The sequence below is a fragment of the Chlamydomonas reinhardtii genome, chromosome 5 (genome assembly GCF_000002595.2).
Source record: "Chlamydomonas reinhardtii strain CC-503 cw92 mt+ chromosome 5, whole genome shotgun sequence".
NCBI classification, from domain to species: Eukaryota; Viridiplantae; Chlorophyta; class Chlorophyceae; order Chlamydomonadales; family Chlamydomonadaceae; genus Chlamydomonas; species Chlamydomonas reinhardtii.
The window spans coordinates 2371097-2383259 of record NC_057008.1 but is presented as its reverse complement, the minus strand read 5'-3'; the positions used below and the strand labels follow the sequence as shown (position 1 = coordinate 2383259).

Genomic DNA, 12163 nt, shown 5'->3' with positions numbered 1-12163 from the left:
GTCCTTTCCGCGCAGTCTGATAGACTGCTCCCAGTGTGGGTGGAAGGGTAACTGTGTGGAGGGATTCCGCGTACTTCCGCGAGGGTCGCGGGTGGTACGGATGCGATGGGGCCGGGCGAATGGGGCCGAGCAGGCGAGCACTTCAATAAGTCTCATTGGTGAAGTGCCAAGAGTGTCTTCCGTACAAGGGTTAACTTGACTTGGGCGGTCGGTAGCTACGTCTACCTTGTAAGGCATAGCGCTCTCTATTGCTGCCTCCAAGGCTTACGCGCCCGACCACACCGCCCCATGGCGGCCTGTCCCGGGACAGGGGTGTGTGTGTGTCCCGATGCAGCCCGGCCACACCGCTGACGACCAGCGGCCTATCTACCCACATCATCTCCCGGCATTCCTGACGCTAATACTGTGTCCTTCGTGGCTGCGTCCCCGCATCCCCCCGCCCTCGCGTGTATGGCCCCAGCATCCGTTGGTGTGCGATGGGGCAGTGTCCAGGCAGGTTATTGGTGAAGTCCCGCAGGGTGCAGCAAACTCTCAGCCCCCAGAAGATGGCAAACACTTTGCAACGGCAGGGCAGGAGTGCGCGGCTGGACGAACGCCGGAGTTACTGTACCGAAAAGTTGCTGGCTGGCTGGAAGTTTGCTGATGCGCATCCATGGGTGTGTGCACACTCCTCCGCTACCAGGCCCCGTGGCGCACCTGCCATCTCCATTCCCCTGCCTGTCCCCGATACTGAGCCCTCCCAAGTGGGCCCCGCTCCCCACTCCCTTCCCGTTCCCAAATCTGCGCCGACACGATTTTGCCTTCCCTTCCTCCGGCCACTTCACCGCTCTTTCGCTACGGCTACCTATTTGGGCAATGTCTCGTATAGGACGCCTCGCGCTGCCGCGATCCTCCCTGCCCCCACCTCTTGGGCTGCCGCGCGCGTGTGCACGTACAGCGTGTTGACGCAGCTTATTGGTTGCGCAGTCTGCATCGGACGTTGTGCCCAGCCTGGGTCTCTCTTCTGTACCACTCTACTCCCTGCCTTCACCCCAACCATGGGCGGCGCTCCGCGTGCCCCCACGGTCACGAATTTGGCCCGCGCGGGGCCGGGGCCAGCGCTTGCTGCATCCCCTGTCTAGCCGCTGCTTGGGTCTCTGCAGTGTTTGAGCGCGCCTACCCATGTGGTTCGTCGCCTCCCTTTCCCTGTTTGTCCTGCGTGCCGCCTGCCGCGCGGTGTCGGCCTGTCGGGCCACCGGCGGTGTCCCAACCATAGTCCCAGTGGGCCCTGCTTGTATGTTCGCTGGGGCTTGCGAGCTTCCGTTCCGCCAATGGTGAGGACTTTCAGTACTGGTTAAAGATTGCCGCGTATCGCCATGGTGCAATCCGCCGTGTGTCCCCTCCTGGTGTGCGCGGGCAGCCGTGGTGCATGCCGCCGGCCGCACCAGGTCCGTCCCCGGGCGGCAGTGCACGGTTTCTCTTGTGCCAGGGGGGGCTTGAGTCCGATTGAGTGCGGGTAGTGGGTGTGTGCCCCAGCATGCGTCCTAGTGTTCAGGCCGCGGGCTGCCTAGGGTGTGGCAAGCCCCGCTTTCCCAGGCGCCCGCCTGCCTGCCTGCCTGCCTGGCTGCCTGCCTGCCTGCCTGGCTGCCTGCCTGCCTGCCTGCCTGCCTGCTTGCCTGCCTGCCTGCCTGCCTGCCTGCCTGCTTGCCTGCCTGCCTGCCTGCCTGCCTGCCTGCCTGCCTGCCTGCCTGCCTGCCTGCCTGCCTGCCTGCCTGCCTGCCTGCCTGCCTGCCTGCCTGCCTGCCTGCCTGCCTGCCTGCCTGCCTGCCTGCCTGCCTGCCTGCCTGCCTGCCTGCCTGCCTGCCTGCCTGCCTGCCTGCCTGCCTGCCTGCCTGCCTGCCTGCCTGCCTGCCTGCCTGCCTGCCTGCCTGCCTGCCTGCCTGCCTGCCTGCCTGCCTGCCTGCCTGCCTGCCTGCCTGCCTGCCTGCCTGCCTGCCTGCCTGCCTGCCTGCCTGCCTGCCTGCCTGCCTGCCTGCCTGCCTGCCTGCCTGCCTCACCTCTTAGCACGGCGTGCCCCGGTGGCCGTTGCTACAGCACCCACCCCCCGGCCCCCGCTCTCCTCCTCGCTCTTCCCCATCCGCTTGGTTTGGTTTGGCTTAGCTTGGGCTGGTGACCGCAACCCTTGCTCCTCCGCCAGCGGTTGCGTGCGTCCTACTTGGTTGGGCCGCCATATGCTTTTAAACTTGTGCCGCTCCCCAGCTGCGTCCGGCTGGTGTGTTCCCGTCGGTGTGTTCCCGTTGCTTGCTTGATGCTTGTGTACTGGCCGCGGTTTTTGGTGTATCCCCGCTCTCCTCCTCGCTCCTATACATGCGCACTGACTATTGGTAACTGCAACCCGCCCCCTTTGCTGATGATATAGATAGGCCGCTAGTGTCTTCCATCTCTCCGGCTGGCCCCTGACTGCATAGCTCACTCACGTGCGTGTCCGGTTTTGCGCAATTGCCGGTGACGTCCCAACCCGCGTGCCGTGCTTCTGCTTGCCCTGGCACGTATCGCTCAGGTGGACTATCTTACCGACGGTCCCCTCGCGTGGCTTCTTGCCCCTCTACCCTCGCTCCTTCCCCACCGCTACTATCTGCCAGGGTATTCCGGCGCCCCCCCCCCCCAGGTCTGGCGCTTCTTACTCGGCTTCAATCTGTTCCTGCCGCTGCCGCTCTTCCCGCGTCGACTGTATGTACTGGGCTCCTCCTCCATGTGTATGTGTCTTGGCAGCTGTTACTTATTGGCGTGTTGCCTGTCTGATCTGGCTCGGCATTGCCCGGCATTGCCCGCCCGCCCCTTCAAGGTGCTGTCGGTTGGCTAGTCCGCCTCAGCCCGCCTTTTTTTTTTTAGGAATCATCCTTACAAGGTTGAACAGGGGCAGACGCGCTGCCCCCCTGCTGCCTGAAAGCAGCCTGGTCCCCGAGACCAGAACCCTGACAGGGCAAGAAGAGAAGAAAAGAGAAGAAAAAAGAAAGCAAACACCTCGAAACCGCCACCAACCACCCCCATCCATCCCACCCCACCCCACCCCGACCCGGCAGACAGAGCAGGAGGCTGGCCCCCCCGCCCCCCGGGAGGGGTTGCACAAAAAACACCGCCAGACCTAACCCAAGCACCAACCTACACCACAGCCTAACCGCAAGAACCACCACCACCGCGCGCCAGCAAAGAAAACACTAGCGCTACGCACTCGCGCCGCCCAAACCCACCCCACCCCCACAAGTCGGTTGCTTAAGCAACACCCCAGGAGAACCGGCAGAGGAGACACAAGCAGAAAACTAAACGGGCCAGATGTGGCGCTGACTAAACGGGCTCCAGTCTGCTGCAAGACGCGCTGTGCAGGAAGTCCCACAGCCGCCCAGGCGCTGCCACTCCAGCCAGAGCTATGACACATGGGGCGCCAGACAAGCTGATGACGATAATACGCCACGCCAGCGCCTGGAAAGAAACGCCGTCCAAAAGGAAACCTAGGGGGCCTGCACAGGTGATGCAAGCGTCAGCCGCAAGTGCAACTTCGGTGACCCACCCTGAACCTCCTCCACTTCACAAAGCGCGCCACCCGCCGACCAGATGGCAACAAAGTGCTCCAGCTTAGCCGCCTTGAGCTGTGCGGTGAGAAGCTGAGTGGGCAGAGCCGACAGGGTCTCAGGGGTTAGCGTGGCAGCAGTGAAACGCAGCTGCATCACCCTGCGCAGCTCGCTGACCACCTCCCGAACCACATGCTCCGACGTCTGCTTAGCAGGCTCACGGGACCAGTACGCACACCAGACGGCGTACAAGAAGGTGGCCCGCAAAGTGCTCCACAGCAGTGCGCCCGCCCCCCGCGGGCCTGAGGTCCACATACCCATGCGGTCCCCCAGCATGAAGCCCGCGTCCGTCACTGGCGGCGCCGCTGCCTGGGGCGCAACGCAGGCCCACAGCTGCTGCAGCCACGTCCTCGCCTGCGCATAAGCTGGACACTCCAGGAAGATGTGCGTCAGGCTGGCCCACGCCCGCGGGCCAGGTGGCCCGCAGGCGGGGTGAGGACAGTGCGCCCCCAACCCCCCGCACCCCGTGGTCACCCGTGGCCGAATGCCCTTGCCCGCCCTGTACAGCCCGCAAGGCAGGTAAGCATGTTGCAGCCTGTACACCAGCACCTTTGCCCCCCGACTGGCGTGGCTGTCCCACAGCCTCCGCCACGTACCCCGCAGAAGGGACGCATCCGGGGGCGGCATGCGAGGGTCGCCCTCCACCGCCGCCGCTGCTGCCGCCGCCGCCGTGGCAGGCCCAGTGCTAGGTCCCGCCCCTCCCGCCGCCTGCTCCTGCAGCCGCGCGGACCGCCGCGGCCCCTCACCCGACTGCTGGGACGGGGACGCATACGACTGCAGTTCTCGCGCCGGCGTGTTCTGCGCCTCTTCCGCCAGGCGAGCCGCCTGTCCTGCCGGCTTCATATGTTTCCCCCGGCTCGCGGGTGGCCCACGGACCCCCGTGGCAGGGCCCGCGTTGATCGGTATCCAGGAACCAATCTGCCCGATTGTGGGTTGTCTATCGCAGTGACACGAGCCGTGGGTAGATAGCCCCCTGCCTGGCCGAGTGTTAATCCTCTGCACTCCGTCTACTCCGTCTATCCGTCTCCCGCCAAGCCTTACTCGGCCCGCCTGCGCCACCTAGTGCCCCCCTTACGTCCGGGGCCCGTTCCCCGATTCTGGCGTCCGCCTACCCGGGTCCCGCGGGCGGGTCAGCCATGTGCGTGTGCGTCTCGTCCCGCCTTACTCGAGGGCAGCCGGAGTAGGTGCTGGGAGGCGGCCCGGGGGTCTGCCCTGCCTGTTCCGCGTGCCTAGCTAGCATCCTTCTCGCACCGTGCGCCCCGCGCCCGCCCTGGGTTGTTCGCGTCCTGTCGGCCACCCTCTCACCGGGCACCCGGACTTCTGATCCCGTAATCTGCCCTGGATTACCCTCGCGCCCAGGAGCGGGAGGCGGAGTGGCAGCGTGCACTGCCTTGGTTACCCAGGAGCGGGAGGCGGAGTGGCAGCGTGCAGCGGCGCAGCTGACCACCACGGCGGCGCAGCACTTCCACAATAACCCGGTGGCTCTGGACCCCTGGCTCCACCGCACCTCCGCGGCAGCCGGGCAGCAGAACACGCCGGCGCGAGAACTGCAGTCGTATGCGTCCCCGTCCCAGCAGTCGGGTGAGGGGCCACGGCGTTCCGCGCGGCTGCAGGAGCAGGCGGCGGGCGGGGCGGGGCCTAGCACGGGGCCTGCCACGGCGGCGGCGGCAGCAGCGGCGGCGGTGGAGGGCGACCCTCGCATGCCGCCCCCGGATGCGTCCCTTCTGCGGGGTACGTGGCGGAGGCTGTGGGACAGCCACGCTAGTCGGGGGGCAAAGGTGCTGGTGTACCGGCTGCAACATGCTTACCTGCCTTGCGGGCTGTACAGGGCGGGCAAGGGAATTCGTCCACGGGTGACCACGGGGTGCGGGGGATTGGGGGCGCACTGTCCTCACCCCGCCTGCGGGCCACCTGGCCCGCGGGCGTGGGCCAGCCTGACGCACATCTTCCTGGAGTGTCCAGCTTATGCGCAGGCGAGGACGTGGCTGCAGCAGCTGTGGGCCTGCGTTGCGCCCCAGGCAGCGGCGCCGCCAGTGACGGACGCGGGCTTCATGCTGGGGGACCGCATGGGTGTGTGGGCATCAGGCCTGCGGGGAGCGGGAGCGCTGCTGTGGAGCACTTTGCGGGCCACCTTCTTGTACGCCGTCTGGTGTGCGTACTGGTCCCGCGAGCCTGCTAAGCAGACGTCGGAGCATGTGGTTCGGGAGGTGGTCAGCGAGCTGCGCAGGGTGATGCAGCTGCGTTTCACTGCCGCCACGCTAACCCCTGAAACCCTGTCGGCTCTGCCCACACAGCTTCTCACCGCACAGCTCAAGGCGGCTAAGCTGGAGCACTTTGTTGCCATCTGGACGGCGGGTGGCGCGCTTTGTGAAGTGGAGGAGGTTCAGGGTGGGTCACCGAAGTTGAACTTGCGGCTGACGCTTGCATCACCTGTGCAGGCCCCCTAGGTTTCCTTTTGGGCGGCGTTTCTTTCCAGGCGCTGGCGTGGCGTATTATCGTCATCAGCTTATCTGGCGCCCATGTGTTTTAGCTCTGGCTGGCGTCGCAGCGCCTGGGCGGCTGTGGGCCTTCCTGCACAGCGCGTCTTGCAGCGGGCTGGAGCCCGCTTAGTCAGCGCCACATCTGGCCCGTTTAGTTTTCTGCTTGTGTCTCCTCTGCCGGCTCTCCTGGGGTGTTGCTTAAGCAACCGACTTGTGGTGGTGGGGTGGGTTTGGGCGGGGCGAGTGCGTAGCGCTGGTGTTTTCTTTGCTGGCGCGCGGTGGTGGTGGTTCTTGCGGTTAGGCTGTGGTGTAGGTTGGTGCTTGGGTTAGGTCTGGCGGTGTTTTTGTGCAACCTCTCCCGGGGGGCGGGGGGGCCAGCCTCCTGCTCTGTCTGCCGGGTCGGGGTGGGGTGGGGTGGGATGGGTGGGGGTGGTTGTTGGCGGTTTTCGAGGTGTTTGCTTTCTGTTTTTCTTCTCTTTTCTTCTCTTCTTGCCCTGTCAGGGTTCTGGTCTCGGGGACCAGGCTGTCTTCAGGCAGCAGGGGGGCAGCGCGTCTGCCCCTGTTCAACCTTGTAAGGATGATTCCTCCAAAAAAAAAAGGAAGATGTGCGTCAGGCTGGCCCACGCCCGCGGGCCAGGTGGCCCGCAGGCGGGGTGAGGACAGTGCGCCCCCAACCCCCCGCACCCCGTGGTCACCCGTGGACGAATTCCCTTGCCCGCCCTGTACAGCCCGCAAGGCAGGTAAGCATGTTGTAGCCGGTACACCAGCACCTTTGCCCCCCGACTAGCGTGACTGTCCCACAGCCTCCGCCACGTACCCCGCAGAAGGGACGCATCCGGGGGCGGCATGCGAGGGTCGCCCTCCACCGCCGCCGCTGCTGCCGCCGCCGCCGTGGCAGGCCCCGTGCTAGGTCCCGCCCCGCCCGCCGCCTGCTCCTGCAGCCGCGCGGAACGCCGCGGCCCCTCACCCGAGTGCTGGAACGGGGACGCATACGACTGCAGTGTTCTCGCCGGCGTGTTCTGCAGCCCGGCTGCCGCAGAGGTGCGGTGGAGCCAGGGGTCCAGAGCCACCGGGTTATTGTTGAAGTGCTGCGCCGCCGTGGTTGTCAGCTGCGCCGCTGCACGCTGCCACTCCGCCTCCCGCTCCGCCAGCCGCGACTGTGCCGCCGGCTGGGTCCCCGAACCCCCCGCCTGCTGTGCTGGCGCCGGGCACGGCATGGCTGCGGGGCGGGCCGGAGCCGGAGGTGCGGCCAGGTTAGCCGCGGTGATGGCCCGCCGCACGTCCCGCACCGTGTAGTCCGCCAAGCTGACACCCGCAATCCGGCAGTGCTCCGGGTGCACCACCACCCCAGCCTCCGGCGCCAGGAAGTACGGCGCCCGAGGCCACGCCCCCGCCCGGTCCCCTGGTGATGCTGCATCGTACGCCGCCCGCTCTTCAAAGGTCCACAGGTGCCGCGGCTTGCGATGCTGCAGCACACAGGCAGGCTGCCACGCCCCATCCACCGCCGGGGGCAGCACGCCAGGCCCAGGCTCCAAGAGCCGCCCCGTGTAGTGGACGTAGGACACAGCCCCCGCAGCGTTAGCCACCCACAGCTGGTCCAGGCTAACCCGCCACTGTGGCGGTGCCGCTGGCGGCTGAGTGGCTGGCTGCGGCGGATGCTGCTCCACGCCCGCGCTCCGCACGTGGCCGACCGCGGCCGCCAGCCGGGCAGGCAGCCCCGCTGGCGCCGGCGCGTCGCTGTACACCCACGCCCACGTGGTGGCGGAGTCCGGGCGCACATGAGTAAGCAGCGCCCGGGTGAGCATCTTCCAGGGTTGCCGGCCTGGCTGGGCAAGGAGGGCGAAAGTCTTAGCTTGCAGGGCAGACAGGAACGCAGGCAGGTCGACGTGGTTGACACCCCCATCCTTGTACGGCAGACAGGCCGTTTCCCGCTTTGGCAGCAGGAGCGGGTTCCCGTGCGACACCAGGCTGGCGTCCTCAGCGTGCATGGAGCGCGCAGCAAAGTGGTCCACCAGGTCGGTGAGTTCCTTCAGCTGCGCAGGCGACGGGTTGAGGAAGCTGAAGTGGTAGGCCAGCTTCGCCGCCAGCACCTGCTTTGCAATGTGCACACGGCCAACGAGAGTCAGAGACAGGGCAGCCCACAGACGCGCCACAAACGCCATGCCGCGAGCCCGCCGGGTGTACAAGTCAGCTGCAGCCGCATCCGAGTCCCACGACAGGGGCACACCCAGGTGCGTCACGGCGCCAGTGGTAAACGGCACCCCCGTGTGTGGGCAAGGGCCCGTCAGGTGCGCAAACCTGCCAAGGCCCATGGCCTTGCTCTTGTCCGGATGGACACGGGCGTTGGACGCGCGGCAGAACAGCTGTACTGCCGCCATCAGGACCGGCCCGTCCACTGCCGGGTCGCGCGCCGTGAGGGTCGTGTCGTCAGCGTGGTGGGCAGCAGGCGGCGCCTGCTCGCCGCTGGGTAACAGGGGCGTGCGCAGTGCCCCTTGCTCCACCTGCCGCCGCAGAAAGGACGTCAGTGGCTGCATCTGGATGACCCACAGGGGTGGTGAGGCGGTGCTGCCCTGCGGCAAGCCGTTCAGCACTGGGAAGGCGTCAGAAAGCATCCCGTTCACACACACGCGGGCAGAGCCGTTGGCAGTGATCAGGCGGATCCAGCGCAGCATGCGCGGCCCAAACCCCAGACCCTCCGCGGACGCATACAGCCACTGCCGGTGCACCCAGTCATACGCCTTTTCGATGTCCAAGAAGTACAGCGCACCACCCTGCCGTGGCGTGCCGTCCGCGCCCACGTCCAGGCGCATCCATTCGATCAGGCCTTGGAGGTACAGCGCGTTGTCTCCAATCCAGCGGCCGGTGATGAACGCGGTCTGCAGCTCATCCACAACTGCATCCAGGGCGGGCTGCAGGCGGGCGCTGACGGCCTTGGACACCATCTTGAAGTCGCAGTTGAGCAGCGTGATGGGCCGGTAGGACGCCAGCTCGGCGCGGTCCAGGCTTTTGCCCTTGTAGATGAGCGTGATGATGCCCTCCCGCCAGGAGGCGGGCAGCGCCGCCGCCATTTCGCCGCCATCGTGGGCGTCTGCAGCGGCAGCAAAGGCAGCGGCAGCAGCAGCACACAAGCGCGGGCCCAGCAGTGCCCAGAAAACCTTGTACACCTCGTACGGGACCCCGTCCGACCCAGGCGCTTTACCATTGGCGGAGCCAGCCAGCGCTGCCATCAGCTCGGCATCACTGAGGGCGCCGTCACCGGACCCCTCTGCGGCGGCGTGCAGATCCGCTGGAACCTTGCGGTCAATGGCCGCCAGAAGCTGTTGCTGCGACGCCGTACAGACCGGCTGCACGCGGAACAGGCCGGTGGGGCTGGTGCTGCTGTACATGGCTGCGGCGGCGGCGGAGACAGTGTTGCGCGTGCCCGGCCCCGTCAGCGCCACAGGCGCCGGTTGCCCCGGCACCTTCAAGTGCGTGATGGGCTCCTGCGCGCCGGCTGCTGGCTCGTCAGCCTGCCGATGGAACCAGCGAGTGCCCCGCTCCCCATGCTCCTCCATCAGTGCAGCGCGGGCATTGTGGCTGGCCGCTGCGGCAGCTGCCCGCTCCTCCCGCACCGCCAAGTTGGCCATGGCCGCAGCCTGACGCTGCGCGGTGCTGGCACCCGGCCGGTCGGCCAGGGCAGCGGCCGCGTCTGCGGCCAGCACCACGCCATGCAGCCCATCCCGGGTCTGGCGTGCATGCCGACGGTGGATGCTGGTGGCGGCCTCCCGCAAGAAGAACTTGTCCGCCTCCCATTGCGTGCAAGCGCCGTCACCTGTACTGGCCACGGGATTTGCGGCAACGTGCGCCTCCAAGCGCTGCTCGAGCTCCAAACGCAGCGAGGGGTGAAACAGCAGGTACGTGGGGAAGCGCCACTGCTCCCGGTGCGCATGTGGCAGGTCGGGCAAGGCCAGGGTGAGCAGCACACCGTTGTGGTCCCCAGGTGCCCCATACGTGCGAGCGACATCCACCACCCACGGCGCCGCGGTGGCACTGACATACCACCGATCCAGGCGTGCGGGAGTGGCCGGCTTGGGTGTGGCCGGATGCGTGTAGCCCTTGGCGCCGCCACGCTTGCTCGCCCAAGGGTCCACCAGACTGAACTGGGCGAGGAGGCTGGCAAGTTGCGGGGCACCTGCAGCACGTGACGGGCTAGGGGCCGCCTCCTGACTGGCATCGGTGACACAGTTCCAGTCCCCACCGACAACAAGCACCCTGTCCGTGGCCAGGTGGGGATGCAGCCCGGCAAAGAAAGCAGGCTTGTCCGCCACGGCCGTGGGCGCATACACACACACGAAGCGCAGGCGCAGGTGACCCACGTCCCAATCCCAACATACCACACGGCCCGCCGCATCCGTTGACGGCGGCTGCAGTACGCAGCCTGGAAGGGACAGCCGACTCCGCGCCAGGATAGCCGCCCCACAGGAGTGGGGCGACGCTGCCGGGCTGGCAGCGAGGCAGTGGCGCCACGGAAGGCACGCCCCCTGCGCGGCACGGAGGCAAGACTCCAGCGCGGTCGTGTCAGTAGCGTGGGTCTCCTGCACCATCGCCACATCCGCCCCAACTTGCTGCAGGTGCGAGACCAGCGCCCGCGCCTTAGACGGCGAGCCCAGGCCGTTGACATTCACTGTCAGCAACCCGGCCGCACCTCCGGCTCCGGCCCGCCCTGCAGCCATGCCGTGCCCAGCGCCAGCACAGCAGGCGGGGGGTTCGGGGACCCAGCCGGCGGCACAGTCGCGGCTGGTGGAGCGGGAGGCGGAGTGGCAGCGTGCAGCGGCGCAGCTGACCACCACGGCGGCGCAGCATTTCCGCAATAACCCGGTGGCTCTGGACCCCTGGCTCCACCGCACCTCTGCGGCAGCCGGGCTGCAGAACACGCCAGCGAAAGAACTGCAGTCGTATGCGTCCCCGTCCCAGCAGTCAGGTGAGGGGCCGCGGCGGTCCGCGCGGCTGCAGGAGCAGGCGGCGGGCGGGGCGGGGCCTAGCACGGGGCCTGCCACGGCGGCGGCGGCAGCAGCGGCGGCAGTGGAGGGCGACCCTCGCATGCCGCCCCCGGATGCGTCCCTTCTGCGGGGTACGTGGCGGAGGCTGTGGGACAGCCACGCCAGTCGGGGGGCAAAGGTACTTGTGTACCGGCTGCAACATGCTTACCTGCCTTGCGGGCTGTACAGGGCGGGCAAGGGAATTCGTCCACGGGTGACCACGGGGTGCGGGGGGTTGGGGGCGCACTGTCTTCACCCCGCCTGCGGGCCACCTGGCCCGCGGGCGTGGGCCAGCCTGACGCACATCTTCCTGGAGTGTCCAGCTTATGCGCAGGCGAGGACGTGGCTGCAGCAGCTGTGGGCCTGTGTTGCGCCCCAGGCAGCGGCGCCGCCAGTGACGGACGCGGGCTTCATGCTGGGGGACCGCATGGGTATGTGGGCCTCAGGCCCGCGGGGGGCGGGAGCGCTGCTGTGGAGCACTTTGCGGGCCACCTTCTTGTACGCCGTCTGGTGTGCGTACTGGTCCCGCGAGCCTGCTAAGCAGACGTCGGAGCATGTGGTTCGGGAGGTGGTCAGCGAGCTGCGCAGGGTGATGCGGCTGCGTTTCACTGCCGCCACGCTAACCCCTGAAACCCTGTCGGCTCTGCCCACTCAGCTTCTCACCGCACAGCTCAAGGCGGCTAAGCTGGAGCATTTTGTTGCCATCTGGACGGCGGGTGGCGCGCTTTGTGAAGTGGAGGAGGTTCAGGGTGGGTCACCGAAGTTGAACTTGCGGCTGACGCTTGCATCACCTGTGCAGGCCCCCTAGATTTCCTTCTGGGCAGCATTTCTTTCCAGGCGCTGGCGTGGCGTATTATCGTCATCAGCTTGTCTGGCGCCCATGAGTACTAGCTCTGGCTGGAGTGGCAGCGCCTGGGCGGCTGTGGGACTTCCTGCACAGCGCGTCTTGCAGCGGACTGGAGCCCGCTTAGTCAGCGCCACATCTGGCCCGTTTAGTGTTCTGCTTGTGTCTCCTCTGCCGGTTCTACTGGGGTGTTGCTTAAGCAACCGACTTGTG

General features: G+C 67.1%; 2 protein-coding genes across 2 annotated transcripts in view; one reads left to right on the top strand and one right to left on the bottom strand.

The window, feature by feature from the left end:
* The window catches only part of CHLRE_05g235144v5 (uncharacterized protein), a 4096-nt gene extending 3900 nt beyond the window's left edge, over positions 1–196 (top strand). The window contains exon 1 of the mRNA XM_043062242.1: positions 1–196. This exon is cut by the window's left edge and continues 3900 nt beyond it. The gene's annotated coding sequence lies outside the window, so the exon portion shown is untranslated.
* Positions 197–1518: 1322 nt separating this feature from the next.
* On the bottom strand, positions 1519–11840 carry CHLRE_05g235102v5 (uncharacterized protein). Its single transcript, XM_043062241.1, has 6 exons — positions 11770–11840; positions 10975–11074; positions 6906–10864; positions 5911–5952; positions 5116–5215; positions 1519–4107 (listed from the first exon to the last, which is right to left on the bottom strand). Exons 1-6 carry the CDS (start codon positions 11798–11800, stop codon positions 3489–3491), a joined length of 4851 nt encoding a protein of 1616 aa, XP_042924805.1. The 5' UTR covers positions 11801–11840; the 3' UTR covers positions 1519–3488.
* Positions 11841–12163: the final 323 nt, after the last annotated feature.

Bases quoted from the DNA above. Each gene is read 5' to 3' on its own strand.
- CHLRE_05g235102v5 (XM_043062241.1), bottom strand. From the start codon at position 11,800: ATGCTCCAGCTTAGCCGCCTTGAGCTGTGCG. The intron at 10,865-10,974 runs GTGCGGTGGAGC...CCGCTCCACCAG, and splicing joins GCAGCCCGGCTGCCGCAGAG to CCGCGACTGTGCCGCCGGCT. The intron at 5,216-5,910 runs GTGAGAAGCTGT...CTGCTCCTGCAG, and splicing joins TAGCCGCCTTGAGCTGTGCG to CCGCGCGGAACGCCGTGGCC.